Genomic DNA, 14,646 nt, shown 5'->3' on the forward strand with positions numbered 1-14,646 from the left:
CCATGGGTTCGTGTGCACCAGTATCATACAGCCATGCAAATGGATGCTTGAGAGATGCCAGTTGTGTCTGCTGTGACTCTTGGTCAGGACTTAGAGGTCTAATATTATAGGACTTAACATCTTGGCTCTGCAGTCGTGCTATGATGCAAGTTTTTATAGCTTATGATGGGGAGCTATGAGAAATCAGAGATCACGTAGTAAATTCTGAATCTCAGTATGCATTCTTATTTGGTGTATTCCACAAGGCATTTCAATTGCAAAAGCCTCTTTTCTTGCGTGTTCCTCCAGATTCCTAATGTATTCAGTGGGTTGTGGTCCTGGTGAAGTTGCATACGTATGTGATCTACATTTTCCCACTAGTTATCTATGACATCCCACTTTGCACCTGCGTTTAAAGGAATGGGGATGGTTTGTTGTGGGTGCTACCGGCCATACCTTTGTGTTTGTGGGGATGTGTTCCCAGTAGCCTTTAACGCATTGATTGAGATGGTGCTGCTAATTGTGGCACTTTATAGTGCAAAGGTGTCATTCCCAACCCTTAGCCTGTGTACTCAATGAGTGGCTCTCCTTCCTTACTTGACTGTAGACATTTTTCTGACTATTCAGGAAAGAAATTCACACTTCACAATTTTTGTTGATTTCACCTTTGTTTTGGCCTTTTGATGGAATACTGTCCACTGTTTATGTGTGCCAAAATATAGAATTATTATATTATTGCTTGGGATGCGTTTTAATATAGTTATTGCAGGGGAAAAAACAATAAAGCATCCACTTCTCTGCACAAGAAATGTATTTATTTATACACTGTGTTTGCAAATTGCTCATATAACGGTGCACCCACCATGGAGGAATCTGATGGCAGTACTCACAGTTCTATGTTCACATAGTCTAGCAGGGTGAATAGTGGTGAGGTGGCAATGATACTTGCATGCTAACCTAGTGGTCACCCCCCTTCTTCCATGGATCAAGACATCCCCAATGAATCCTGAGGCAGATCCTGTCACTTCAGAAACATGTGACATCTAGGCAATCCATGGATTACCATAGTGTAATTGGATGCCAATACTAGTGGCAACCTCTGGTTTCCTCATGTTCCAAGAGATGCCCACAAACTACAGGTTTCTACCCAGTAATCCTACATGGCAGGCAAACAGCAACCTACCTTTCTCGCACCAAGCAAGCAAGTAGAATTTCTGCATGCCTATGTTTGCATGAGTTTGTTCATTAGAGCCAGACCTATTGCTTTGCAGAAAATCTCAGCACAAAACCCAAGTAGGAGACTATTATGTGATTAAACATATTATTAAATATTTATATACTCTTTCAAATATTTAACATTGGGAAACAAACGTGCTCATTAGGAGCAAACATCACAAGTGCATTGATTTCACTTGGAGAATTGACTTCCTGTTTCCTAAAAAAGTGGTTATTAAGACCTATATCATTGCAAATCTATTTGCTGGGAGAATAATAAACAAGGGTCAAAACAGAGCAAGTCTGCATTACAAAGGAGACATATTCTCTGGTCATATGAATGACCCTTCCAGAATCCTAGCACTGCTTGAATAGATAACAGTAAAAATGTAGTTCTGATCTGAAGTTCAAGTGTTCGAGCAAGATACGTTTTTATTTATTAAAGCTTAATACGCAATCAAATTACTTTGCTTTAGAGTTAAACAATGAGTGATATCTACTTCATGACTGACCATGGCGATTGCTCTATTCAAGGCTATATTTATTTGGCTGAAGGACCCTTCTTCTAAATGTTCAACAATAAATAAAAAAAATGATAATGCATGATTGAAATTTTGAAAAAAATGTTTCCTCATTGAGTCACTGCAGCTAGAGAAGGATAATAAACACTTGATATTTCAAATTCTAGCTGGAAGGCTTTGCCTGGGATTGAAGAACCAACTGCAAAAAGAGAAAGTAAAATCTTCTCTTCGGATTTATTGCAAAACAGACTAATCTCGGTAAGGGATATATTCCACCCAGTATAGTAATGCAGCAGGAATTCAGGAATTATATATGGAGAGCAAATACTTAAAATTTATTTTTTAAAGTTATTTGTAAAAGGCATTTAGAGCCCCATTGCAAATGAATGCTTTGAAGTTTAGTCTATTGTTACCAGTACCTCTAAAATACATTTTAGAAGTGTCAAGAACTTTTATCATATGAATAGTTGTCATCTATGTGTAATCCACCCATCAGATAGAGTATAGCACATTGTTGCATGTATGTTGATAAATATAATGAAGTTAGCAGTAGCTATTTTAGTCTAAACTCACATATTAATGCTGAAAGTTATAGTTTAGAAAATGTACTTAATAACTACTTTTTATGCTAAACCTGCATCCAGCATCTGCATATTATAATTTGTGGGCTAGGCACAGGTGTCTTTTTTATACCTAATCACTGTAGAGTACTCCTAAACTTGAATTGGCTTTATCCATAATCTAAGCAGATACAATTGTTACAATCAGAATTAGTACGTGCTTGCACAAAGGCACCTTAAGAACAGCACAAAAGGGAGAGCAGTAAAGGGTTCTTCTGGGTAGGTAACACTGCATGTGCCGTTTCAAAAAGTCTTGACCTATACCATGTAGTGCCTTTTAGACGGTGCAGAGCAAGGGATTTCTACAGTGCCCCCCTTCAAATTTCGCCCTTTAATAGATATTTAACCCTTTTTGACTTTGCAACATTTTAAGCAATCCACATGAAATGTGATGATCCCATTACATTGCTGTTAGCGCAAATAAAACACTCTTTTTCAGGTTTAAAAATGTATATCTTGAGGCACCCAGTTGTGTAGTCTTGTTTTCAAAATCTGCATACCACCTTACATATCCCCATTACGAGGAGAGGATGTGACCTCATCCTGCACTTTAAAGGAAATCACCCTTAAACACCCTTTGACTTGGATTTCCAACCAAAAAAACACACAGTTTAACAACTTGGGGAGTCAGCACTTTTTTCAGTAAATGCTACTGTGTAGCATCTCCAATGCATGCAAGTGTAGCAGGCTGCAGATGAGGCTGAGAATCTTTTACAGCTACTCCAAAGGCTGAAGAGAGACAGCCATTATGGACACCAAAAATGGAGAACAGATATTTTCAAAGGATAAGAATCGGACTCCCCTTTAAACCAAGGCATGTTTGTGTTGTTGCAAAATAGGACAAAAACAGTGTTTGAGCATTAATATTTTTATTAAAGCACCCAAATCCAGATACCATCCCTTTAATTGGATAAGAAGTAACGTATGGTGGCCGATGATCTTCAACATCAGTTGTGGCAACTGAAAGTGAAGTGTGATTAAGTGAGTTGCATTTATATGATTGTAATGATGGACTGCTTCATTATACTGATCAGTGGTGAACATGGAAATATTTTTAAAAACTAAGAACAGAACAAAGGAGCTCATTTCATATGTATCCCATTAGCCTTCTATTCAGTGTAGCAGACAATGCTAAACAATCATAATGCTAAGGGGATAAAAATAAACACAAATACATCATGGTGCACACACAAAACCAAGGATCCTTCATGATCGGTGCCACAGAATGCAAGGGATATTATACTTGGAAAACACAAACTTACGGTGAAGCATGAAAATGAGTGATTTCATCCATTTTCATTTTGTCAAGCATGCATTTTATTTCAGTCAGAAACAAACTAAAATGTGCAACATTCTATAACAAGCATTTGCAAAGCAATTAGTTCTGACTGTGCAAAATGGAGTAATGGTTAAGTTGTTTACAAATGTTTTATTGCCAGCATATGCCACAAAAATAAAAGGAAGAAAGAAAACATGCTGCTGGCTAAAAGTGGCAGTCATATGTTTTCAATAATATTTTACAACTCTAAAAAATTAACCACTGCATATAAATGTAACAGAACAGTGTGGATACTTCGTAGCAGGCAAGTGTACTTAGAATTGCTATTGAAATACTTTTTTGTTTGAACGTACATCAAAAGAAAATATGATTTTTATTAACGCAAAGAAAAGATAGTATTGAGTAACCTGAAGGAAGTTACTTAAATACCACAATGACTATAAAAAATAAAAAAGGATAAAGAATGGGATGACAAAAAGCGTGGTAAAATTAATGCTTTGGCACTCATGCCCTGGCATCGAAGTGCCCTTCATTTTAGATGGATGTGCAATTGTAATCAGGCAAAACGCCATCACTCACTGTCAAGATGGCTGAAGTGGGCTGGCCCATTTTCCCATGCTATATGCTGGGGTGAGTGGGCGAAAAAATGTGAATTACAGTTGATCAGACCAATGAATGAAAAGGACTTGCCCATACCACCTCAGTTTGTGTATATATGCATTTATGTTTTAGGATTTCATGTTATTACATGAGGCTGGCAAGACAGTTAAAGTTATCTCTAAGCCACGGTATTCAGACAAAATATTGAAAATAAAATATCAAGAGGCAAAAATATCGAGTTTGGAATATTGTAATGCAAAAATATCATGTGCAAGGATATCGTGGACAAGAATATCGATTTTGAAGTAAATAATATCAATGTTAACAATATCTATATTATTAATATCAATGTTAAAAATATCTATGTTGAGGAGCCAAGATGGCGACCGGGACGGCAGCGTAGATCCCCGGCTCCGTGAGCCTCCGCATCCCGCACGGATATCCTGCATGAGATCCTCATTCTGCGCTATGAGATCGTGTTTGTAAACGAAAGTGGCAACCGATCGTGTGACTCCGAGGTTTCTGGCGGCCGTACCGCCGGAGAAATCAGCGGTTGAACTTTGCGGCCCGTGCGGCCCCGGAGCCGGGACCTCGAGTGGACGCTTTGGCCGGGTGGCAGTTCAACAACAGCGGCCTGTGGTGACTGGGTGGAGTCGGTCCGCCGGAATGGTGCTGCCCTCGGCCTGCATTTTGCCGTAGTCGCTCCTCCTGCTGAGCGTTGCGGACCGAGGACATGCCCGGGGGTGCAATTCTTGGATTCTGTGGTGTTTGCCCCTGCCTTTGACTGTGAGCTGCCCGGACGCCGTCCCTGGCTCGCCCTGATCCTTGCGGGCTGCTCCCGGCTTTTTGCGGGAGCTGGTCCGTGGCGGAGACGACTGTTGCCCGTGACCGCGCAACGGCTGAATTTGTGCCTGCCCCAGGATCCCTGTCTTCAGCGACGTGGACCTCGAGGCGCTTCTCCCGGGGTCCTGGCCCCAATACGAGTCGGGCCTTCCCAGCGGCCATTTTGTTGCTATGCAGCCTACCATCCTGTCCGCTGGGTCGCAGCAGGATTGGGGGTGTGTGACTTTTGGGAGTGTGGCGGAGCGATCGGAGAGAGCGGCGCTGGGGTACGGCGACCTCCTGGAGGCCCTTGGTGCCCTTCATTTCTCCTTGGCTCGTGGCGCCGGGGTCCTGGGGGGGAAGCTAGACAGTGTGGCATCAGCGTTGGGTCAGTGGCGGCATGCTGGTCCACGGATACACAGTGGCTTCCCACACTGCACGCAGGAGGAAGATGTTGCGGCCCCCCCTGCGATTAGTGCACAGCCGGACACTCCGGACAGTATGCTACCGTATGGTCAGCTAACTGTGGGCTTGATCTGTTCCGGAGGTATTGGACCTGAGTGGAAGATGGTGGCCTTGTCCTGTGCACGGTCTCCGGCGACCCAGGGACAATTCCAGCAACGTGTGTCTCCTTGGGCTGATTCGGCCGTTCTGGACCTTGTGTGCGGTGCAGATCCTGGGGCAGCACTGGAAAAGACGCCCCCCCCGATGCGGTCTGTGCTGGTAATCAGAGACTTCCACCCCACCTGTGTGCGTCGCTTCCCGGTTGTTTTTGGATGCTCCTGTACCTTGGAACATCGGACATGGTGCTGGGTCGAGGGGCGGGCATGGACAGAATCGCAAAGAGTGGTCAAGGCTGAGGCTGATCCTTCGGGGGTGGTCACCTAGTAGACGGGCGGACTCATGGTTGCGTGCTTTCATGGTTATTCTCATAGTTGGTGCATAATGATCCCCATTCCCCCCCCTTTTTTTGATATATCGACTTGGTGCTGCTTATTGTTTGCTGTGGGGAGACTTCACCGTGCGGGAGGGAGAAGCCGGGGGTATGTTTTGATGGCCCTCCTCCAGTTTATTATACTCTTTCTGCCCCCCCGTCTGGTGGGGTTCTTTCTTACTCCTTTTTCCCTGTTTCTTCTATATTTCGGGTCTAGTTCCAGGGCGACAGGCACACTGCTGGGGGGTGGGGCCATACTCATTCGCAGAGGTGCAGGGTGGGGGGTTGGGGGAGGGGACTCTTTAGTCTTTATCTCTTTTTCCATGGCCTCCTTCTTCTTCTCTGTTTCTTCTTGTTTTTCTTTTTCTGGGATCAGCGCGGTACACTTCCCTTATTGTGAATCGTTGCCTCTTCATGTGTGCCACAGTTTCCGGGGTGTTTGCTGGGCGTTAGGTACTGGGGTTTGCAAGCGCAACTGTTTTTGATATTCTTCCCCATCCGGAATTTCCCGTGCCTGCGCCATCGATTCAATATATTGCTGCTTATTGCTTACGTCTCTTATCCTTGCCCCTTATCGCTGTTGGGAACTTGTTTGGCACCTGATCCTACTGTTTTGATTTATTATAAAATGAAAAACCCTTTTTCTCCTGGTGTCCTACCTGCGCGGCTCATTGGCCGGACTATACTGGACTGCAGATTTTGCTCTCCGAGGTGCCGCCTGTGTTTACATTTGCTTTTATTGCTCTGATTGCTTAGCGGCCGGCCCCGGGGGGTTGTAGGCCCATACGTGTAAATGATTGAAACGTCAATAAATGGTTTTTCAAAAAAAAAAAAAAAAAAAAAAAAAAATATCTATGTTGTTAATATCATTTACAAAAATATAGTTGTTAATAATATCGTTTTTTAGTTATTTTTATGTATTTCAGTATATATTTTTATTGTATATGTTATGTTTGTGTAATTATTGTTAATGTGTTTTTATATAGTTGGTCAAATTTTGTGTTGTTTTTTAATTGAATTGATTAGTTTATTGTTATTTTTAGCGTCTTAGCAAGTTGTGGAGTTAGCAGGGGTAGTAGGAAGTAAATTCATATTAATTAATTAATTAATTATAGTTATTAATTGTTTAATTGATAATTATGTGAAATTGTGTAATTAATTTAATTCTTTTAGAACTTTGGTGTGAGTTTGTTTTGTAGGGGTAAAGGGTGTGAGAGAAATTAATTAGAATAATTAATAGTTAATGTTAATTATTAATAATTGTTAAATTGATAATCACATATGTAAATTGTGTAATTAAGATAATATTTAAGTTAGAAATCAGGTTCAGGTTGTTGAGTCTGTGGGGGTAAAGGGTGGGAAATTAATCAAATATAATGAATTTATTATTAGTTAATTGATATTAATATTAATTGTTTAATTGATAAATAAGTAAATCACGTAAATAATATATTGTTTGAATTGTATAATAGATGTATGCTATCTTTGTAGGGATTACGGATGAGAAGTTAATTAAATATAATTATTTTAATATTTGCTATTTATTATTAATTTAAAAGTAGTAATTAATATAATTTTCCAGAGTCTTTCCCTACTGTTGCACAGGCTGGAATGGGAATAGTCAATTTTACCCCTATGCAATCAACACTCTCTCTACTGTTGCACAGATTGAAGTGGGAATAGTAAATGTTACCCCTCCTGAGTTAACACTTTCCCTACTGTTGCACAGACTAAGTGGGAATAGTAAGTTTTACCCCTACTGAGTCCAACGCTTTTCCCTACTGTTGGACAGACTGGAGTGGGAATAATAATTTGTAACTCTCCTGAGTTCAACACTTTCCCTACTGTTGTAAAGACTGGAGTGGTAATAGTAAATTGGTATCTCTCCTGAGTCCAACCCTTTCTCTACTGTTGCACTGACTGGAGTACGAATAGTAACTTTTACCCCTACTGAGTGCAACTCTTTTAATACTATTACACAGACTGGGGCGAGACATTTTACCGTTTCCACTTCTAACTTTTCCCCTACTGTTGCAGATATTGGAGTGGGAAGAGTAAAAGTATTAGTTAAACAATTTTATAGTTCTGTTTTTATTGTTTAAATTTATAATATTATGATGTTTGTGTGTACTTAAAATAATTTTATTTTTATTTAGTAATTTTTGTAATTTTAATATAGTTTTATTAGAATGGAATTTTTAATATTGTTTACTATTTAGGTGTAAATACATTGTTTGCTTTTAAAAATATTTTCCAATGTATTTGTTAATGTCAATTTATCGCATGTATATATATATATATATATATACATATATATATATATGTATATTTCTTATATTTTTTAAGTTGACAAAAATGTGTAAATGATAATATATATATTACATTATTATATAATTTAATAACAGATTTGAATTATATAAGTTTAAATAAAGATGCAGATATAGATATATATAATTTGGAGAAAAATAAGTATAACATTTATAGTTTAAATATATTTAATTGTAATTCTATTACTGTTAAATATTAACATAGTGTTTATTAATTGTATTTATATATATATTAAAAAGAGATATTTGTTTCTTAGATATTAGTGTATAATGATGTTTTAATTTCAATATTTTTGTCAATTACATTAGAAGTATAGTATAACAATATTTTAGTGTTAGATATTTTTTACTCAATATTTATGTCCCATGATATTTGGGCTTTCAACATTTTGTCAGTGAACCCTATGCCACACCTAAAAATACTATAAGCAGATTCAGATCAAGTGAAACAGATGTGCATTTATTACATATGGACTATCACTTACCATTAAACTTTCAAATTCTGCATATATCTTTTTAAACTTGCTTGGAAGTTTCTGTAATAAAAAAGAATAGTCATTAAGGGTAGATTCCATATGCAAGACATATTTATGTGAATTTTTTATATTACTTTATTGCAAAAACATTCTTTAAAATATATGCAGTTCAGATGTCCCTGCTCACCGCAAGACCGCCATACTCGTAACCAGGCCCTTTGTTCCCTGTGGTGTCAATCATCAACTGCAGGACTTTTAGGGGCCGATTATGATCTAGGTCGTAAAGCCTCCGACCTTAGGTCGGAGGCTTTACGACCGAGATCGTTGGTTTGAATTTTGACCGGCTGATAACAATACAGCCAGTCGGAATTGTAACCAGCCGGTCGTAACGGCTGGCTACTGAGGGACTCAAGGAGTCCGTCGGCCAATTGGAGCCGGCCTGTAATCCATATGGACCGTGTTTTATGCCATCCGGATTACGATGCACGGTTTCCAGCAGGTTTTCCATGCCAGGCTTCCGACATGGAAAGCCTGTCGGAAAGCGTGTTTGGGGGCCTCTAGCAGGGTCCCTTTCTGTTTTTGGCCTCCGGTTGGGGGCCGAGGGGGCACCGCTCCCTTGTTGATCCCTGCACCTTGTGGCAGGCACATTGAGGTGCCTGCCATGGGGTGCAGGGATTAACACAACCTCCCATTTCCCTATGGGAGCTTGTGCTACGGCCGGTTTACACATGCTCCCATAGGGAAATGTGGGAATGCGACCGCACTATGTGCAGTTGCATCGTAATTAGGCGGGCAGGACCGCCGACCAGAGGTCGGTCAGTCCCGTTTCCACCACGGTGTCGGGCGGAGAAAACTCTGACCCACATTGTAGTAAGCCCCTTAGTGGTGTAGTATGAGCTTTTAAGTAGCATATATCTCTTTTGTGTGTGATTAGAAAGTTTGCATGATTTTGTTTTCTCTCCAGGAATAACTAGCTGCAATTAACGTTTTCGTGAATCTCAACATATTCTGTAAATAGTTTTCCGATAGGTAGGACAAGCATTGAGTATTTATCCAATGGATATCACTTCCATAGGTAGAGGATGTGAGATTCAGCACTTTTTTACCGAGAATGGAATCTTGTGCTTGACCGATTATCCCACCTTTAGCCCCTTAGGAGCCCTTAATACTGGCATTAGGGGCTAGGGAGTTGAAACCACCTAAAGCAAAAAAGTGTTCTAGGAGTATAACAGGTTTATTGACTCTCATAGGGATTTGAACCTATGAAGAAATGAGATTCAACGCCAGCAAGTAAAAACGTAGAGAGCAGTACATATTAAGGCTAGTTTGAGAACATATTTCTAGAGCCATTTGAATGTGTTATGCTTATGAATTGATCCTTTTGCAACTTCTCACATTCCTTGGCCGTAATCCTATTAAGGAGCACTGTTCTCTTTTATTGTCTTTTTTAAGCACCACAAGCACATGGATCATGCATTGAATCAGAGTTATCTAGGGCTAAATATGTAATTATTTGCGGTTTGATTTCTGCAAATATGAGGATAACAACTGAGCTTCCATATTGTTGGACTACCTTGACCAAAGGAGAAGGCCAGAATTTATAAACAGAGGGACAAGATGTGAATTAGTATGCTGTTTATTGATGCAATTTTAGTCAGAGAGATGGACATGGTGTAAAGTCATATGCATATAATCTACTATATTATAAAAGTGATGTATATATGAAGAGTATGTGTGTGTGCAAGTGTAGGGAGGGGCGTGCAACAGTTATCCCTAGAGTCTTAGATGAACCCTCCACTCTGCAATTGTATGCAGGTGGTGCTCCTGACCTTTGAAGAGGACCTGAAGGCCTTCACAATGGTATTTAAAGTTTTCAGATCAGGGGTAACATATGCATACTCACAAGAACTGTTAGCATGGTCCCAGTCATGCTAACTGGGTGTGGCTATAGACACTTACAGCATCCATTAGGAAGGTGGCATGTTCCTTCAATTTTGGAATGTACTGCATTACAAAAGGGTCTCTTTCTGTGATACTACATCGCAGCACTTGCTGGGACAAAGGCAACTTGTACATGTCTACATATTTATGTTTGATAATGGTAGGGAGGGTGATTGATTGTGTTGTCAATACATTTAGGCCCTAATTACGAGTCTGGCGGTCCTCGGACCACCAGACTCGCGGTGGTGCGGCGGTGGCGTACCGTCCAATAACAAGTCAGGCAGCCGGACTGCCTGGTGACCGCGTGCTCTGCCAGGAAACCACCAAGGTGTTTCCACCAACATGAAAAGTCTGGCGGAGAGGAAACAAAGGGAGCCTCATGCACATGTGGATGCACACATGTTGCTGGAATCTATTAGGCTGAGAATACTGTAAGGGCTGCTAGTCTAAAGGGTGAATACCTTTAATATCAGCATATGCTTTCTGTGTAAGAATGAGACATATGCCATTGGTATAACTACCAAGATAACACATGTTCTTGACTCGCTTATCGAGCCACTAGTACCCATAGGCTATTTCGTTTAAACAATTGTAAGATGGGGATGGGGAAAAGAAACGTAAATAACACATTTGGGACAGAGTAATGTGTTTCTGCTTCAACTCCCTAAACAAAAAAAGTAGGAATGGTGACAATGGGGTAGGGTAAACAGTGGAGGAAGCAATAAGGACCAAAAATGAAAGCGGTAACAACTTGAGCAAACCCGAGAGGTCGAGATTGGTGGAGGTGCACAAGGGCATAGAACAGGGGCCAGGGGATGAATAGGAGCGGTGAGGGTTGTTGGTGTGAAATAAAACTCTCCCAATCGTGGAAGGTAGTGGAAGATATGAAAGGAGGATGAGAGTAGTGGGTGAGAAAGAGGATGGTGATATAAACATTGGCGAGATGGAGGCAATGAGAGAAAAGTAAGAGAAAATATGTATTATATCATAATGACAATATAACTGCAGATTTAATTTCGTTATGTAAGGTGCTCACTAAGCAGGATTTGTCAAATTATAGCCATTCAATTTGAAAATTGAGAGGAAACAGGTTAGTCAGAAAGGCTAATCAGCGCCATTTTCCTCAACCTTGTTTTCACAAAGAACACACAGAATCCCTTTAGGAACACATAACATACATTGTGGACAGATGCTAAAAAGAGGGCGAAGCCTTTGGCTCACTTTTTTCCTGCTTGCATGGCCTGCCTCCAAAGAGTTGGTGGCGAGGAGGCAGGTTTAGACTGAATACAGTATAACGTAGTTTTCACGGTTGCTATGCGACTTCTAGTAAGAGCTGTTATTTTGTATACAAATAGCAACACTTGAATAGAGCCTCCAATATTTAGACACATGATGAAGAAAATGTAGCAAAGTAGCCCCCGGAAATTGATAAAGCAGCATAATATCACAAGTGAAATATAATAGCAACAATGGGTACCTGGGCTACACGGTTCACTATTCCTGATCACTAGCTGATTGAATGGGAATGCTGTGCAGTTTTTAATTATATATGACAATGAAGAATGTCTTCCTCCAACAAAAGATGAATATTCTAAGGAAATGTTCATGACTACTAGCTGATCATGAATTTTAGAAAAATTACAATACACGCTAAGAGGAAAGCAACATGAAGTAAAAGATAGTCACATTCTAGCACAATACAACCAAGTGGCCCAGTATTTACTTAACAAAAGATTAATTTGGGAAAGCTGCTTTGTCTCCCAGTTTGGGGGGGGAGGATTGTACCTTTTAAGTTGCATTGCTCAAGATCCATAGGTGCTTGTAAGATCAGGTCAACGACCATACGTTCAGGTGGACAGCTCTTGGTACTCTAGAGGTGCAGACAGGGGTTTGTGAAGCAGAGCATAATGGTTGCAGGACCTTAGACACAAAGGACACTAGGGACATACACAAGACCCGTGCAGAACCATCTTCATGCTTCAGGCTTCATTATCATGCAAAACCTTAGGATGTGTCGACCTCTGCACAGCAAGGTAGGGTTATGTGGACCACCAGGAGTGGCTGAGGGATATTTCCTCTGGCATCCAGGCTAATGAGATGGTGATGATCCTGTACTTTAGAATGAACACGCAGAGCATCAGCAACGGGAGGTAAAGTGCAAAATAAAAGTGGCCCACCATTAGCGAACCAGATAGGTAAAAATGTGTCCCACATTTGCAAATCGGGCCCCTTTTGAACTTATAAGGACACTGTGAATTGGTATTTTGCAAGGTATGGGAGACTGCATGCATTTCTGTTTTCTGCTGGCAATGTTTGTGGTAGTATCAGGGACAACAACAGTAAAAACTGGTCCACCTAGCCAATAAAGCAGGTCCACAAACTGCTAAAAAAAACAGCCCACACACTGGTCTGCCAGACTAGCCCATTGTGCACTGCCTGATTGCCCTATAGGCCAGTTCAACTCTGATGTAGACAGATCCTGAGGATATAGGAGTAATATGGAGAAAAAAGGAAATGGCATCCTTATTGTTGTTCCTTGGGTAACAACTATCCTCCTTACATCCAATTTTCATACAAGAAGATGTTTTCAATCATTTATGGGTAACTAATGTTTGGAAACCTGATACGGTGTGAAAACAACTTTCATTACAAAAATAAACACAATGGTCTGTCCCATTTACCAGAGGTGGCGAATCATAGTTTTCTGGGTGCGAGTAGGTATCAACTGTTGGTGCAGCTACTACACCCGAACTACACAAAAACCACCAGAAAGTAGAATCTTGGTAAAGGGAATGAAGAGGGTGCCCCCTCGAAATGCCAGGATGTTCCGCTGATGATGATCACTATTGTGTGCCACAGTATCAGATTCATAAAGATATGACGTTAATTTAAAATATTTTGAAACATTCTGCATGAATATGAACATGATTATGTGAAAATCTTTAAGTGCCTGGTCATTTATCGTATTATATTTGAGCATGTCAATGTTATCATTATTAATTAACCAAGAAAATTTAAATTATAGGATTATCATGCAAAATTTGGTCTTTCAATAACAATGCACTTAGAATTTAGAGAAAATTATTTCATCTATGAAATATAAAGCCTGAACAAACTGGCAGCATAAAAGGCAACAAGAAGATAAAGTACGTGTCTAATAAAATGGCTCAGTGTTTTAGTGATCACCCTTGACATCTCCTGTGATGTGCAGGCCATGAGCTCAAAATTGTGACCAAGTAAGCCTTCCATTCGTATAAATTGGGTAAATTGAGAACCATTCTCTTGGGTAGTAATAACATCAGTCATTTATAGTGCTTATAAACGGTATAAGAGTTGTTCAGCCCTCCATATAGAACATGTTATTACTGCATTGTACAATTTGCCAATTACAATGGGGCTACGAGACATATACAGTACAATAAAAAGTTAAATTGTAATGGAAGTACAGCGGCACCTGTGAAATCTGTTAAGCAAAGATCCTATCATCAGTGTAGCAAATCTCTCAGGGGAGTGTCTTGGGGTTCAAGTATGTAGATATGAAGTGTTTTATTTGAACCAGTGGCTGGATGTTGGGCCCACCGAAACTAATTTGTAGGAGGAACTGGAAATTATTTTTCCTCATCACAAATTTAACACGAGCAAGAGAGGGAAAAACTCACTAATGTGAAAGACTGAGAAAGAGGGAAAACCCGTCATGAAGGGAGAAAGCAGGAACCTGCAAGAGTGAGACAAGGGGAGGGAGTGTTTTGTAGTAGACTACACAGCCTTGGTAGTCAGCGCTGTCATTCAATTGCCCTGGCCGCTGGCTTCTGAGAAGAGCTTTTGCAGATATGTACCTGAAAAATTATGGACTGATTTAAATATGCAAACTATGTGTAATATATTGGAAATTATGTGTAATATTTCATTGCGTCCTATGTCTGTAGGGAAAC

At 40.2% G+C, this 14,646-nt stretch overlaps 1 protein-coding gene across 3 annotated transcripts in view; it reads right to left on the reverse strand.

Annotated features, from left to right (window-relative positions):
• The window catches only part of RAPGEF4 (Rap guanine nucleotide exchange factor 4), a 1,002,526-nt gene that overhangs the window by 96,597 nt on the left and 891,283 nt on the right, over positions 1–14,646 (reverse strand). For all 3 annotated transcript variants that reach the window (XM_085645283.1, XM_085645282.1, XM_085645284.1), the window contains one exon: positions 8,783–8,833. In XM_085645283.1, coding sequence (XP_085501409.1) covers positions 8,783–8,833 — 51 coding nt within the window. The remainder of the gene's footprint in view (positions 1–8,782; positions 8,834–14,646) is intronic.

Source organism: Triturus cristatus, chromosome 3_1 (assembly GCF_964204655.1).
Source record: "Triturus cristatus chromosome 3_1, aTriCri1.1, whole genome shotgun sequence".
Taxonomy (NCBI): domain Eukaryota; kingdom Metazoa; phylum Chordata; class Amphibia; order Caudata; family Salamandridae; genus Triturus; species Triturus cristatus.